This window comes from Anser anser, assembly GCF_964211835.1.
Source record: "Anser anser genome assembly, chromosome: 2".
In the NCBI taxonomy this organism is placed as follows: Eukaryota; Metazoa; Chordata; class Aves; order Anseriformes; family Anatidae; genus Anser; species Anser anser.
The window spans coordinates 155,871,834-155,888,428 of record NC_139721.1 but is presented as its reverse complement, the minus strand read 5'-3'; the positions used below and the strand labels follow the sequence as shown (position 1 = coordinate 155,888,428).

Here is a 16,595-nt window from a genome sequence, read left to right as displayed (position 1 = left end):
GGGGAGGAAGAGGAGGAGGAGGAAGAAAAAAGGAGGAGGAGAAGAAGGAGGAGGCAGGGGTTACGTGGTGCCGCTGTGGGGCGAGCCGCCGCCGCTACCGAGGGCAGGGGGCGGGCGGAGGGACCATGCCGCCGCCGCGGTGAGTGCGAGGGGACCGGCGGCGGGGGTGTGAGGGGCAGCCCCGGGGTGAGGGGCAGCTCCGGGGGGGGGGGGGGGGGGGGGGGTGGAATGAGGGACGCAGTCGATCCCCGGTTGCCCCGGGGTCCCTGGATTTTTATCTCGTTTGTCGTTCCCGTGGCTTCCAGCGCGGGCTCGGCGGCACCGCGGCTCCCTTTCCGCCCCCCTCAGGCTGGTTCGCTTGGCTCCAGCCCTCGTCGCTGCCGTGGGGGATTTTCCTCTTCGGTCTGCGGCTGCTGGAGGGGGCTGCGGGGTGGGGTGGTGGCAGCCGACAGCCGCAGCCCTCCCCCAGGTTACCCGGGGGGCACACGGTGCCTGTGCCGCCACCTGCCCGGTGTCGCCGTGCCACCCCGGGGACGGTGGCCTCACAGGGCTCGGCAGTGCAGCCCCTGCTCTTCCCAAGGGAAAACCCCCCAAATCGGGGCCTGGTTTTGCTGGTGCTCTGCGAATAATCTGTGTTTTATCCCGTCTAACGTGTTGGAAGTGTGGCTTTCCGCTACAGAGAGCGGTGAAACCTCCTCATGCCAGGGTGCTAACTACACAGGTGGGCAGCAGTGCTCGCTGATCCACCTGATTTCTCTTAAAGATGCTCTTCAGCTAAGATCCGGTCCCATCTGTCCTTACTTACAGCAGTCTGTGACACGAAATATATCAAATACTTTCTGATCTAGCATCTGCCTTTTATTTATTTATTTTATGGATCCCATCGTAATAGGGAACTGTTCGCAGGCATCCCTGGTTAGCTTAAGCGGACCCGAGGGCTCAGGAAGGGATGGCACCCAGCTCTCCTGGCTGTATTCCTGCCCTGCTGCCAGCTGGAGAACCTCTCTGCACGTATAAAACCACCTGGCTGGGATTCCTAGGCCCCGTTGTATCATCCTAACAGCCCAGGTGGTTCCAGATAAGAGGCTTTTGATTAGGAAGTGATTGGCCTCCCCCAGTAAAACCGGCTCTGAAGAACCGCGTGCCTTCTGCGTAAGCTCTTGCTCGTCTCTGGGTAAGATAAGCTCCTGCGGAGTTTCAGGAGCTCTTCTGCAGCAGGGAAGGGGAGAAATAGCACTGCAGCTCTAATGAGCCTTCGTCTCACAGCCTCGGAGGAGGAAACCAGCAGGCTACGTGACACGTTTTGGGTTAAGAGATTCTCGCTGCAGGTTTCAGGGCCTGGTGCGTGCCTTCTGCTATATGATCACTTTGCTTTGGAGCAGGCGTGTCGATACTCCGTTATACATGGGTTTAAAACTGGAAGGAATTCCTGGTAAGCTACTGTGTTGATGGGAATGGGCGAATTTGGATCGTCCTTCTCATAGTGGTGTAAAATAACAGTAGGTGTGATTCAAGCTTTTTCGGGGAAAAAAGCCCCCAAAACAGCATGGTGAGGGAAATAAAGGTGAATTATTAATGTAGAAAATTGTTCTGTACAAAGTATCTTCGTGATACTAAACGCTAGAGAAACAAAAGTTTTTTGTTGCAGGTAAAGGGCATCTATGTGTAGAGCAGGGCAAGGTGTGGGTCAAACAAATGAGAAGAATAGAAGTATCTGAGCGGATGGTAGAAATGGGGAACTCGGGTCTTCAAGCAAGAGAAAATAGCATACAGCAGGGGTGGAAAGAACGGAGGGAGGATCACTTTTACTTCAGTTACCTTACCTTGGAACATACTGTAAAATGGTGCAGTCTGAGCATCCATGTCTTGATTACTGGGACAGGAAAGTAAAAGGAGGCTTCCAACTTAAAGGACAAAGTCAAATTTAGGGGGCTTGGCGTTTCCAGAGGTCCCTCCTAACCTCAATCTTTCTGTAATTCTGTGAAACTGAGGAAAAGTCGTTGTTTCTTTCTGTGACAGTTCAGTTTATGACCTTCCTAAACTGTTCTGACTAGGCAGTATCACAGCTATGGGTATCCCCTAAACTCAAGTAACTTTCATTAGTACATTTCATTTTGGAGAGATGCTGCAATACAGCTCTGTTTCTTGCTGTTAAAGAGCAAGAATAGGCCCATGTATTTCAAGTGCAGAAATTCATGTGTTTTTTTTCCCTCAAAAAAGTATTACAGGGGTGAAGTCTGTTTCAATCCATGTTAGGCTGTGGGAAATGGAAACTATCTTGATCCTTATCTGAGGTTTCATTTCAAATCGTATGGTGGCTTATGGAGATGAATGCATCTGCTGTTGCAGCTACTGTGTTAACGTATAAAGTACTGTCAGTACAGAGCCTTTGGCTGTTAAACCAGTGTTTAGCAGCATGAGAAAATGGATTTGTTTGGCTCATTTTGTATAAGAGTTAATGGTATCTACCACATCTTTCAGCTGTGCTCCAGCACGTTTCTCATGTGAGTCAGCATTGTGTAATTAGTGTAAATACTTTATTGTGAAAACCAGTAATACAGTGCGAGAAAAAAGGGCAGAATTAGGAAGCTGTTGATACTGCTTCAATCAAAAGCTGACTTCAAGCCTACTAAGTTTCAGATATTGTTTTATGACCTTCTGAACTCCTTCACCGAGCAGTGAAAATATAAGCCTGTGGGTTAAACAGCTGATGGTGTTACAGGCACTTCAATCCATACTCTCTATTTTGGTAAGAGTGATGTGCTATATCTCAGCCCTTTCTTGTGCAGTCTAGTGTTTTTTGCAGCCAGACTCTTTGCATTTTTGAAACTGGACTACAGCGCGCAAGGGTGAATCAACTTTTCCACTCTTTCCAAACCCCTAATATGGGGAACCTCAGAATTTCCTACTGTCTACGTTATGCTTTATTATATGAGCAAGAAATAGACGTGCAGGCTAGGGAAGAGACCCCACTACCCTGTACTGCTCACAGGTGGGCACTTAAATGTCTTTGCTGGCTCTAACTGAATTCAGGGCAGGTGAGCTGTTGTGGTTTTCTTTCTTTTTGGTGGCAGTAGCTGTGCAAGGTTCTGCATTTCGGAGGCTGAGCGTTTGCTCAGACTGACAAGCGATACCTTATCGGCTCTGCTGCAGTGGCGTTTGGCATGCATGGTCTCTCTAATCCCTCTTGCCGTGGAGCAAGCTACCTGAACAAAAATCACCTCTCTTGCCATGTAAGAGGGAAGGAGTACGTGCATAAAGAAATGTAGCAGAGAGACTAATGCGAGGTAACCGCTTATCTGCGGTAACTTTATTGTGTAATTCCCGAGACTTGAACTGTAAGGTGCAGCACCGTTCAAGAAGTCAAATTTTAAATGGACAGGTTCAGCTAACAGACTTGCAGAGGCATGCAAAAAGCAGGGTTCCTCCGTAAAAGGTGGCTATATGCTGCGCTGACTTAAACAAGTGCTTAATGAATGCTAAGAATATGTAGAGGTCTTGGTTTTAGTGTATCTAAAGCTGTCCAAGCATTGCTTGGCTAAGTAGCATAGATTTTGTTGCGCAGACAAGGGTTAAATTAGATGCTTTAGACCTCAGAGGTGGGCTGAATTAAGAGAGACCATCTTCGAGGAAGCACAGAACTCTATCCTGTTTTGATGCACAACTCCTTATAAATCAATCTTTATAGGTATTTTGACTATTTTGCTAATTTCTGAAGTGTAATACCAAGAAGAAATGATTTTATGGGTCCTGTTGATACCTCTTATGCATTTCTTAGGGAGTTTGCTTTTTAGAAGTGCTTTCTTTAGTCGTCTGTTTCTTGGAATACCTTAATTTTATCAGTTAGCATGCCTTATCTCTTGCATCAGCAGACACTGAGACTCACCGCTTGTGAACCAGGAGAAGACTAAGTTTTGGATTCCATGCTAACCCTCTGTGCTATCAGTGCGTTGGAAACCGTGGCTTCTACTGAAATGGGAAAATGAAAGAACAGCAGATCAACAGTGCTATTGCAACATCCTCGATTTCAACATCGAAATCGTGAGAATGTTTTCTTATTAAAAGCATTGGCAATAGATAAGCAGAAGAGAAGTGACCAGTAGGGGATGGAGAAGGAATTTCCTTGGAAGAGGAGGGAAGCGTGTCTGTACAATCATGTAGAAGGAAATAAAAGAAAAAATTAAGTATTGGCATAACTTGCACAAGTTTGCTTTCCATACAGACAGTGTGAAATCTGTGTGCTGGTGATTTATCACTCTAACCCAGCAGTTAAAATCCACAATTTTTTTTCGGAAACATCCCCATAGAAGGTCTGTGTTTTGGAAAACATTGGAAAACTCCCTACCCTACTATCAAATACAATATTTAGCAACATAACCTTTTATTAAACTTAATAACTTAGTTCACATACAACTGAAAGTGTTTTCATTGACTCCGTTTGTAGATAGGGTTGTAGCAGTAAAGGTGGGTACCTCTTTTTTTTGTATTACTGGATTTTATTAAGAAAGGGGAAAAGTGTCTCCTATGCAAGAGTTCACAGGTAGGCTTTTTGGGGGAGAAGCAAGAATGAGTTCTTGCTCTTCTAACCCAGAACTTCACTAGATATGTGTTATTTCTGCTTATTGTGGCCGCAGAACCTTTGATGTGTTTGCCTTAATGCATCGTTTGGGTTTAATAGGAGGGACCAAGACAATGAGTTTCTGAGGATCTCATCACAATCCGTAGCAGAGCAGATAGTTCAACCAGAACATCCCATAGCTCCATCCGATGCCTTAACCATGTGGGTGTCCTGGTTCAGTCTGGGAACTGAAGGGAGAAGATGGAGTTGGTTTGTACCCTCAGGCTTCCTCTCTCGTATAAATGGCTTGAGGCAGTGAGAAAATGGGAGAACTAGAGAGAAACTAGCATGCGGAAGTGACTTTTAACTTCTGTTGTGAAAATAGATCCACAAGCAAGAAGATGGGAGAGTTTCAGAGAAAGTTCCTTACTGGAGGGGAAAAAAAAAGTCTCTTGTTATGCTGTTCCAAACGGTGTGGACTCTGTGCTAAAGCTTGAAGCGAAAAACTCCAAGTGACCTTTGTTTCTGGACAGGAGAAATGCAAATGGTCACTGGGTTCAATTAAACACATTGGTTTTAGCATTCCTTACAATTCTGCGTGTTTTAGCAATGGCTAGCCATGCAGGAGAAGCCAGGCTGTAAGATGTGGAGGATCTCACTAAGATTGTGCTGTCTCTTCATCGTGCAGAGAACCTCACCAGGAGTTAACACTTCCGAGCAGCTGAGAAGGATTTAAACATCTTAGATCACAGGTGTGATGCGCCAGCTCTTGTGGATTTAAACCCTAACTTGTTTTCACCTCGCTCACAGCTGTGCTGCTAGGTTTTGCCTTTCCGTTTTAAACGAATACATCTTTGTGTACTACTATCAGTTGCTCAGGCTCCGTGGAGGTGTTTGATGCAGGGCTGACCGAAGTGAGCTGCACAGGCAGACTGCAGAGCCGCAGCGAGTAGCTCACCGCCTCCTGTTGCCTGCCCGTGGCAATTTCTGGCTGCTGACTGTAAGTGAATGCAGCGCGCCTGGGCTGCAAACATAGCACTGCTGTCATATTTGTTTATGTAAGTTTCTGCATTTTGAAAATAAAAATCCTCCAAAAAAAAGAGACAAAGGAATCAGCCTTGTAGGATTTGTAGGAAATAGGCTCGGAAGCCTGAGTGAATTCTGTACCCTAATGCTGTAGGGCAAGGTACAACTTAACCATCCAGCCTCATTAAGTCAGCATCACGGAGTTCTTAGTTCTGTAGGAAATAAAGTAATTGCAGCAGCTTTGCATTTTACACGAGCTCGGGTATAGTTTTTTAGGAAGTTTCTAGTCTGAGTTTGCAAATGCATATTTTATATGCAGCTGTTGATTTCAGTACTGAGTTCTGCACAAGGGGATATCTGCTTGGAAGTAATTGCAGAATTGGGATTTGCAAAAAAAAATATCTATGGTCAGTAGTCACAGGCTTAAAGCTGAGCCCAGTCAACTCCAATTTTCACTGCCTCACTGCAAAGTACTTCAGTGAGGTCTGTTTTATTGCCAAATTTCCTACCAGCTTTTCTGGTGGGAGGGCTGCCAAATTAAGTTTCTATTTTTTTATTTTTTTTTTTTTTAGAACTGGATAATGTTTTCACTTTGCTTGTAGAAAGCTGGAAGAAAAAAAAGCTCAAAGCACTTTTGATTAAAAAATTTTCTAAAAAGAGGCATTTGAGCGGAAAGCATACCTAGAAAACTTCAGTCAAAACGTGGAAGTCTTAAAATTGCTAGCGATTTGGGAAATCAGGACTAAAGGAGTTTGTAGAATTTGTATACAAGCTCAATGATGGCTTTCTCTAGTATTACTGAGGTCTAATCCACTGATGCTATGATGAAAGATTCCTTAGAAATACACTCACTGGTTATGTTTCTTTAGTGGCAGTAAAATGACCTCTTTTTTTCTTTTTTTTTTGTAGTTAAAAAAAAATACTAACAGTGCTTTTGGGGCAGTCTGTGCAGTGAAATGAGGAATAACCTTGTCGAGTTCATGTCCTGAACCCCCTCCGGATCAGCCTGTTGTCATAGGGAAGCTTGTGTTTGTTACCCCGTTTCCAGTAAGGGCTTGGAAGCGGCGCTCAGCAACAAAGTGTTAAGTTTCAGGCTCAGCGTTTTATTGTTCACTGAGAATGAAGACACCAACTGGATTTGACTGCTACTGCAGTGAATGTGTTTTCCCTATGTAACCTTGCACTGCTTCCTTAGTGCCGGCTCTTCTGGAAGAAGGTGAGCATTTTCCCGTTCAGCTGTTTGTGTAGAAGCATTTCTTATCTACTTATTTTGCATGCACATCTGTATTTTTACTCTTATTTTGGTGAGCTTTGCGGACATAATATGCAAGGAACAGCTAGGTAGGTTTTAAGCATTTGGAAAAGGTATTAAGCAGCTTACTTGTAGTTGACCTTGTAAGCTCGCTTACCTTTTGCATTTATATATAGTGCTGGGGGGTTGTTAAACTAATACTTAGATGTGTGGATCTTTAATCTGAGAGATGCATCAGAAAAGGAATTGTCGGTGTGGTTTTTCTTTTTAATCCTGACATTTCCTAAGCTATACGTGAGAAGGAAGAGCCGCACTGCAAAGTGCACGCACCTTTCTTGGGAGACAGTACAGGAACATTCTGGCTTCCTTGAAAGCTGGCTTTGCCAATGAAAAGAAAATCTCATTGTTTCAATTGGCAGAAAGCAAATATCAGCAACTAAAAGGAAGAAGGTATTTTAGGAGTCCGTGAGCGGCACGACATGTATTTCTGTGCCAGATGGCTGAAAGCAACATCCAGCAGAGCAGCCCTACGGTGCAGCGTGTTTGGTGGAGATCCCCCTAATGCCATGAGTGCATTTGTCTTTTAGGAAACAAGTAGCTTTTGGAGGGAGAAGGGGAAAGAGGACGCTGCAGCAGCAGCATGAAACTGTCCATGGTATAGCACTTACTTATTCAGTGTTGAGCACTGGGATTTTGATTAACTAACTGTCTAATCCAAGTGTACTTGCTGTCTGTAATCACAAACTGGACTGCTATGTTAACTTCCAGTTTAGTGTTGTTTTTAACCCAAACTGGTGTTCTGTTAGGTTGATTGTTAACGAGAGACACTGACTCTTATGAAACTTCTCAATTCCAAACTTCCAGCTGTTTTTTGCATGAAAACTGTATCCATAAATGAGAACCTTTTTGAGATGCTCTTTCCTTGGATAGGAGAAATATGCAGGGAGAATGGTATTTGTCATCAATAAAAAGAAAATCCAGCATGCTTTGTTGTTGATGAAGTGAAAGATGCTGAAAAATTTTAAAATACCTTCTTCAGCAGGGAAACACTTGAAATGGAGATTTAAAAAGAAATGCTTGAATATGTTCCCATTCACTTCAGTGTGGCAGCCTTTTAAGCAAAGCTTTTCTATGGGCGTTGAGAAATTCCGAAAAGCTTGATAAGAGAAGTTATGTTCCTGGAGGAGGCATTCATTATATCGTTTGCAGATTTAAAAATAGTGGTATGCGGGATTTGATGAACCTGAACTACGCATCACTGTATGTTACAAGTGAATCATTTGACAGTGATAAAATAGGGAGGAATGGGAACCTAAAACCATAATTTTTAAAAAATATTATAAAACACTATGCTTTTCGGACTTGTGTACTCATAGTTTCTTAGGCCTTCAGCAATTGATGCAACTAGCCTCTGTGTCTTTGTATCTATGAAGTATTATTGGAGTAGAACGTTATTGGTATTTTAGGATGATTTTTCTGTAATGTGTTGATTTCAGCAGGATTTATTTTAGCTGGTGTGACACGGATTTCCATAGCTGTGCTGAAATGACTAAACTGTTGGCTCCCAAACCTTTTAAATTTGCATTTAGAAGTGACTTGCAGTGGCTCATTAAAAATAGATTTTAGTGTGTCATCTCATTAAAATGAAAGGGAGAAACGATCTTATACAATAGGACAGCCGGTGGTCTGCGGTATATTTCTTTGCGTGAGGGTTGCTGTGACTGAAGGTATATCAGCCTTGTTTTTAGCTCTTTCCTTCTTCTAACTTGCGCCTCAGTGGACAGCCTGGCTCTGCAGGCTGCTCTTAGGTCCTCCAGAGCCATCGCAGAGCAAATGCTCCAGCCAGTGACCGTCTTGGTGGCCTCCGGTGAGCTCGCTCCAGTTTATTGCTGTGCTGGAAGATCCCCAGGTGGGTACCGTGGTCCTACAGGGGTGGTGTGCCCGCATCCCCGTCCTCCTGGCCGCACTCTGGCTGATGCAGCCTGTGTGCTGCTGACTGGCATTCAGCTGCATCTCCTGAGTTCTCCAAGCTGTGTCATCAGCCGGGGAGTTTCTGTCTCAGCTTTTGTCTGTGCTGAGGCTGCTCTGGGGCTGTTTCTCCAAACAGTCTGTATGTGAGCAGTTACCTGCCTGTGTTGTGTCAAAAATAGCCATTTAATTCAGAAAGTGTGATGACCCATCCCTTCTGTGAGGTCAAAAATTAATGGCTGTTCTTGACTAAAAGCAAGCAGGCAGGTAGATCAAAATTTGTGCTGAAACAATCCAGTAAGAGGTTTGTTTGTTTGTTTTTTGTAAGCTGTTAAATTAGGTTTTCTTAGGTTTAGCTTTTAAATTAGAAATGCCTCTAACTTGTGTTCTGAATGTGTGTTCCTTCTAGTGGTGTGTGCTGAAGTCCATAAAACCCTGCAGGAAAAGCGACCTAAGGTGTCCCTTTTTCATCCCGCTCGTCTAGTAACCGTCTCTCCCTGGTGACTATCTGCGATGTAAGGGATGCCTGGAAAATAAAAAACCAACAAATAGTTTCACGAAACCGCAGCAGCTGGGGTGAATGCCATCTGTATGTGTGATGGGTGTATTACCGGAGTGCTGCTGCTTCCCGATCTGGCCTCTGTTCGTTGTGCTGCTAATGCTGTCTGCCAGTGAGTCAACAAGAAAATAGGAAAGCCTGGTCATGTCGAGGCTTCTTGGGAAGAGCAGCGATGGTAGCTGTCGCGTCTTGGAGGCTGAGAATTGTGTAAGGAGTTAAGGCCATTACAAGAGCAAAATCTGCATTTGTAAATAGCGTTACCTTATCTTCTTGTTCTGCTTCTCCCCCCGCCCCCCAATAAATAATGAATTAAAAATTAAAAGCAGCTGTAGAAGGTCACGTAGCAGTTTATCCTGATGCTTTGTAGCAAGATAAAAATTAGTTTAATGATATTTTACTAGAATGCTCTTTAGAAATGAGGATTATACACATCTGTTCCCTGCCTTAATAGAGGTCCAAAATACACAGGCAGTCTTGCAGGAAGTCTGGGTAGTATGAGTTGTATCTCTGTCATTCCTGTATTTTCTTTTTTTAAAGAAAAGCTGTTCTTGGACAAACTACAAGGAGAGTTTCAGGTTTTCTCAAATAATTCTGACCGCTGCTTCAAAAATCTTGAGGTTAATCTGATCCTCTGTTTGACCTCTGACAAACATAAGTTTTGGCACAGTCCTGAAATATCCAGTCATACGGTGTGTTTACTAAACTGCTGAGGTTAATCCAAGCAGATGTGGGTGTTTAAGCAGTGGCTGGACGTAGAGGAAAAGTAGCTCCAGGCTCTTTAAGCCAAGATACTGTGAAATGTGGCTGGCATTTTGTTTTATTACAAATATCGAAGGCTCGTACCTTGGGTCAGTGTGAGAGCTGCGCAGGTTCCTAACGGCGCTCTTCCAGCCTGTCTGCAAGAACAGAGTGTAATTGTTGGGCCAGTTATTAAACGTAAATGTTACCGGGTTTGATGTGTGGGTTGGATTTCGTGCTGGTTCTAGAAGAAACCCACAAGAAGTTGGTGCGACGTGGAGAACCCTATTGCACAGTAATTGCTGAACCTTGAGTCAGGCAGGTAGGCTCCTGCGTTTTCTTCTTCTCTGCTATTGATTGACTTTCGGAGAGTTTTACTAAGTTACTTATACTTTTTTTTTTTTTTTAAAGAGGGGTGTAAATGATTTACTGCTTGTGCAAGGGACTGGGATTTCTGGGCTGGAATTTGTGGGGATTAGAGAGGAATACTTTATTCCCGGCATTCTGTTGTGCAGACTTAGTTCCAAGGCTTTGTCAAAGTGGGAAAGCTGTCAGACGATACATATGGCAGTCAAAATGGAGCAAGATGGGAGAGACTGTAAATCAGAATACTTGTTAGAAATGCCCAGAATACTGCGCATTGCAAACGTCATCTCTCTTGAGCTGATACCGAGGGCAGCTCTTAAGAGCATGGACTTCTTTCCCTTCTCGGTCACTGCAGTTGCCTCCAAAACGGGCTGTAATTTCCTGATGCAGGAGATGCTGCCACCTCGGATGATTTATGTCTGTCTGGATTATGGATTATGTTCTGACAGGATTCCTAAGTAGCCCGGTGCAAACAGCCCTAAATCCTGTGCATTGCCGCTTTGTTGTGAATGTTAATGAAGGCTTGAAAGATACTTCAAGGTGTGATTTATTTATTATTTGCTGTGACAGCTCCTGTGTTGCTGACGGAGAGGAAATGTCTTCTGTTCAGTCTGGATGTTCATTCCCTGCATGCGTTGCTGGGAAAGAATTGCTTGAGGTAGTTCGGAAACTTTCTTTTGGCAGCTGCTGCTCTCCAGAAATTAAGAGGCAAAACACTTTAGATCCCTCAGATCTAATCTGAATTACAAGTAAAATCCATGAGGAACTGTATTATTAAATTATTCTTGATATGTTTAAACCATAGGGGTTTGGTTCTTTAGGTGGCAATTACTATTTTTGCTTGCATTTGATTAAATAGATAAAAATAGGTTTTAATTGTCCTGTCCAAATAGCAATTTTGTGGTGACCGGATTGGGTGTTACTGTACTTACTATGCTGGTGAAAATTATTCTTATGAGCACATGGACATTGTCTGGATAAGGAAAATCTGTTTTTTCAGCTTGTTGTTTCTATCTAACTACTTAAACCTGCTAGCTCTGCTTGCATTACTGGAGGTTTAGGGCTCCTAAATTCAAAAATACACAAGCAGCATGAGAAAAAGGTTATATCTGGGTTGAGAAAGATATCAACACTTTGGGGGAAGGAAAAAGTAAAGTTTGGCTTTGCTGAAGTTTCAAAATCCTGCTTGGAGAAACCAGCTGGGAGAGGATGGATGTTTTTAGATAGCCACCGGCGAGCTGCGACGGCGCATAGGAAGTCGGAGACGGTTGTTGGTAAAGCAGCAAAGTGCGTTTGCTGGAGAACTTCACAGGATGGGAGGCGAAAGGAGCTGGGCAGGGTAAGTTTATTCGCTGGGTCCAAATGGCTTGCAGAAGAGAGCCCTGGATAGGGAGGACGGCAAGGTAGAAGTGGAGGCATCCGTGACCGTTTCTTCCGGGTCCTTGTGAGCAGTGTAAGCGTTCAGTCCTTCCCTCTGGAGAGCCACGCACAGAAAGGTAGGGCTGAATGCTCTCCTGGTCCCTTGGGACAGGTCCCAAGCAGGACTGGTGCTGCTTAGGGCTTGGAAACATGCTGCTGCCTCTTCACTAACACAGACCTGAGAGAGACATTGTGGTTCATTTAAGACTGGAGCATACAGCACTGATTCAGACTGTGACTTCTGCCGCTGTTGAAGTGGTAGAAATGGTTGAAATCCATCAGAGAACGGTTGTGTAAATGCTCACGTGCTGGTAAATCAGGTAAGCTAATAAACCCCGCTGAGCTTTTCGTAGGCAGCGTTCGCGTTTTTTTCTACCCTGCCTCCAAAACGAAGCCTCTAACAAAACATGTGGATCTTAAAGAAAATAAATAATGAGTCTGCGTTTTCCTGCCAAATGCATTACCAAATGTCTTGGTTGAATAGCAAGCTACTGAAAGGGCCTGGTTTTCTGCATCGTGGAGGTTCTGGCATTTGTTTTAAATGCAGCATTTCAACCTTTGTACCCTTTCACCAAGCTGCAAAACAGCAAAGGAGGGGAAAGGAAGGTGAAGCAGTCCTGCCTTAGGAAAGAACGCGTGGAAATGCTGTCGTGCTCAGGTTTGTGTTCGCTGCTGCTGTAGCGGTGATCTGGTAGGTGTCCAAGAGCATGCTGTCAGCCCGCTCAGAGGGTTTGCTGGAGATGGAAGGGATGTACGGCAACCTTTTCGCTCTGGTGATCACTCATTTCGTCCCTTCCTTTTTCATCTGAGTACGTCTGATCTCGGGCACAGCAAACTTGCTTTGGTGTGGCTCAAAGTGCCTCAGCAGCACTGACACAGCTCTGTGAAACACATCTGAGAGGCTGTGGAGATGCTGTTCCGTGCTTATCCCTTAGCTGGGACAGCAAGGGTGAGATTTGGTTCTCCTGTGCAAGCTGCCGTGTAGATGCGTGCCTCCGTAGCTCCCAAATGAAAAGGCTGGAGGAACAGCTGTCGCGTTAGAACAGCTCTGTCTGCTGTGTAAGCGTGTGCCACGATGCGGGGCTGCGCATCTGCGTTACCATAGCGAACGGGAAAACAATTCTAGAGGTTTTGAGGAGCGGAATATTCGCCTTGGACAAGTGGGACAGCAGCTGACCTTCTTGTGGCCCGGCAAGAGAAAGCTGGCAAGCCCCCAGATCATCTTCTAGGATAAGTATTAATTGTCTGCAGGCTGTCTGGCAGGAAGAATTACTATGATGAGAGGATGTAGCTGTTTATCTAATCTTGGTCCTTTGCAGCCTCCTGTGCTTTTTTTCTGAGCTTAGATTCGACTTGGTATGATAACTGACCGCTGTCCTCACAGGCAGTGAGGTACTGGGGATCGGTGATCTGCATCTCTCCAGCTGGTAAACCCTTTCTGCTAGCTAGAATGAGAGGGTTTTTTTAATTATTTTAGCCCCAGAGCATTTGTTGCCTGACCAATTTCACGGCCCTACAGTTAAGCAGCAAGATTTGCGCGTGGCAGTGTTAGAGAGCCTGTTTCACAGAGCATGCGATTCACGCTGACCCTGTGCGTCCAGATGAGATTTAAACCCCGTTTAAGACCTTTTTAAGCTCCTTGGGCTTAACTGCTGCATAGACTGTTCCCTTGCAGAAGTGAGGAAGTTTGACGTGGTGAGAATAACAGGTAAATTATTTTTGAGGAGGTTGTTTTTCTCCTTTATTTAACTGGAAACTTTCCTTTCTGGAAGGGAGACAATGACTTGGTGCAGTCTGTGAAAGTGGACTTTGAATTTTTGGATGCAGGTCACTTAGGACTCGGAATTGGGCTGCCAAAATAAGTGGGATCTTTATAGATTTCTTTGGGATCGTGAGCACCTTCTACTTCTGTTTAGTAGTTTTCCATACTGAGAAGGGAATAATCTGTGCTCATAAATGTTGTTGTGGTCTGTTCCTTGCCAGGCTGACCTGAAGACTTCTGGTTGTTTCCAGTTTCTTGAGAAGTCTGAGAAATGCATTAGTGTAAAACCCTGACCCCCACCCCAATGCTTTCTCTTAACACAAGCATTTTACTAATTAAAAGATTATTAAATGTTTTCCTGACTTTCTGTTACTGTGAAAAAAATTCGTTCTGTTGAGATATTAGATTTCTCTCATCACTTCTTTGAGTTATTTTTTTCCACAGTTTTGGGAACTGGGCCTTGTTTAGACATGAGAAACTCCAAAAAGTTTACCTGATTCTCTGGGGCTGTAAATACAATTTTATGACCAGTTTCACATGCTTCATTCCAGGGATTTGCTAGCTTTAGTAACTCGTAAAATACTTTGCAAAAGTGCTGTTAGTGGAGGGATGCCTACAGGAGAACTCTGGGTTGTTTGCTTCCTTCCAGCTCTAGGTGGGCATCTCCTCCAGAGTCTGCAGGAAGCCAAAGAATTACTTTAGAGCTTTTTGCTCTTCCCCTCTTCCATATCTGCTTCCTCTGTTTTTGAAGGGAAAAGTATCTGTAAATGTGACTGTCTTGGTACTTGTTAGATTTCATCCTGTGATTTCTGTAGTTTCTGGGATGCTCATGATGGTGTCCTTAAATATGGAGCAAGGAGAACTTAACTAGATAGCTTTTTGAGTCTGTGTTCTCTCATCCCGTGTTTCGGGATGGGAACTGAACTGCAAGAACCAATTCCTTGTGTGTGGTATGCCTGGTTATACACTGTTCTTTGTGTGCCTACGTTCATTTAAACATCTCATACTGCGGTGGAAGAAATATAATTATATAACTGCTATGAGGGAAAACTGCTTGTTTACCTTTGAGTGTGATGTGTCATTGGGCTCTTGGTGGTTGTTCCCTTCATTTTTAAAGGCAATAGTGTCTATGTAGATTGAGCAATTGTGGTCATCCTTTTTGAGTGGGAAAGTGAAGAGGCATTTCATTCTTAAGGTCTGTGCTTGAAGTTACAAAAATTGTTTAACAGAAGAGTAACCTAGAGAATGAACTTCCTAAGAGTAAACCTCAGGAGTTAACAGGCAGTGCTCTCAATGTGTTTTTATTCTCTTTCAGGTAATTGAGAATGGGTCCTCAACGATGCTAAGTCTACAATGGGAAGTGTCACGCTTCGCTATTTCTGCTATGGGTGCCTTTTCACATCAGTGACCTGGACGCTTCTGCTCTTTGTTTATTTCAACTTCAGTGAAGAGAATCAGTCCTTCAAGAATGTGCCCGTCAAGGGGCTGGAACCTCAGAGGCCATTTCCAAAAAAATTCTACCCCCGTTTTACCCGGGGGCCAGTTCATTTACCTGAATTGCAACAGAAAGAGAATAAGGTTGGAAATCCTCTTGGAAATCATGTCCAGGACCCAGTTAAGGGGGAGGTAGACTTCTCTCCTGAAATGGGTAAGTGCTTTTTAATGTTGGTGACAAAATTGAAAACAGTAGCAGAAATGGAATTTGAAGGTTTCAAATTTAGAGGATTTCTGGTGCAAATTGCTTAATGAAGTAGTTTTGATGTTAAAATGTAGGTAGTACTAGTGGCTCCCTTAATTAGAAATTATTTGAAATTTATTCTACTGTGTGTGATCCAAAATATACTATTCCTAACACTTACAGCTGTGCTGTGCGTTATTGAGGACTGGATTGCAGCAGGGTGTCTACCCTTGATGTAGTTCTTGATTCTGGAAGTTTCAATGTATTCCTTCATATCTTGCTCCTATATTGATCGGGCTCAAATACATGAACTTTTACTCCCCACAGAGGAGCTCTGATCATATGCAACAATTAAAAATAGCTTGATAACAATACACAATGAAGAGGACCCATCGATGGGAAGAACATCCTTGGAGTATGAAATCAACGATAAAAAATGTGTGGGGGACAAAATTACAATGAAAGATTGATTGAGATGGCAGTGGTGAGGGCCAAGTCCTGCTTATTTTCTACCAACAAAGGTCTGCGTGTTTCGTTGGAACATATTTCATCAATGAGATGATTTGAGTTTGTCTTCCAGACTTGCCTTCCAAACTAAAATGCTTTGTTTATTTAACTGCTTACAGCTTAGTTTTGTTCTCTGCTGTGTTTGAATTTGTGTTGCATTAGCCTGCAAACTTTCTTTAAGTCTGGAGGTACATGTTGAGCATTGCAGTATTGGTATCTGCTGCTTTTTTGGGAATTACGGCACAGTATCCTCCATAGCCAGGAGTTTAATACTTATATCTGACTGACGTCTTTTGTCATTACTTGGAATGCTGCATCACCAGCTTCAAAAATTTGTAGGCCTTTGCCAAACTTCAGTTCATGAGTTGCACATAGACTTGTGTGCATATGTGGAAAAACACCTTCCAAAACAGAAATGTCAATTTGCATTGCCTTGTGGCATTTCAAATGTTTATCAGTTCACTGCAAAACCTACGAGAGCCAAGTGAGGTGAAAGCCAGTCCAGAGGTGGCCGTTTCTTTCCAGCTATTCAGTGCTGGCCAGGAAAGAAATTAGAGCTTTTTGACTGAGAAGTCCCTTGATCTTCAAACAGAGTGACTGGTTTGGCTGGTGAAAGCCAAGGGGATTTATGGTGCCAGGATAAGTTGTACGTGAATCATCAAGAGACAGCTGGCTCTCTTTGAATTAGATCAGGTGCTGCAGGAGAGGGCTTCCTGTCCCTGTCAGGTAGGGTGGTGATAAACACGCAAAGCAAAAAAAAAA

General features: G+C 43.9%; 1 protein-coding gene across 11 annotated transcripts in view; it reads left to right on the top strand.

The window, feature by feature from the left end:
- The first annotated feature begins 1 nt into the window (after position 1).
- Positions 2 to 16,595, top strand: part of GALNT11 (polypeptide N-acetylgalactosaminyltransferase 11) — a 45,027-nt gene continuing 28,433 nt past the window's right edge. For 3 of the 11 annotated variants that reach the window (XM_083824648.1, XM_083824658.1, XM_083824650.1), the window contains exons 1-2: positions 2 to 139; positions 14,964 to 15,296. In XM_083824648.1, the coding sequence (XP_083680774.1) occupies positions 15,002 to 15,296 (295 nt within the window). In that variant the 5' untranslated portion in view covers positions 2 to 139; positions 14,964 to 15,001. Of the gene's footprint in view, positions 140 to 1,029; positions 1,175 to 1,213; positions 1,342 to 3,872; positions 4,042 to 5,246; positions 5,311 to 5,429; positions 5,559 to 6,493; positions 6,801 to 8,512; positions 8,746 to 14,963; positions 15,297 to 16,595 lie in introns of those variants that run through there. The other 8 variants (XM_083824654.1, XM_083824649.1, XM_083824652.1 and 5 more) reach the window with 7 other exon arrangements.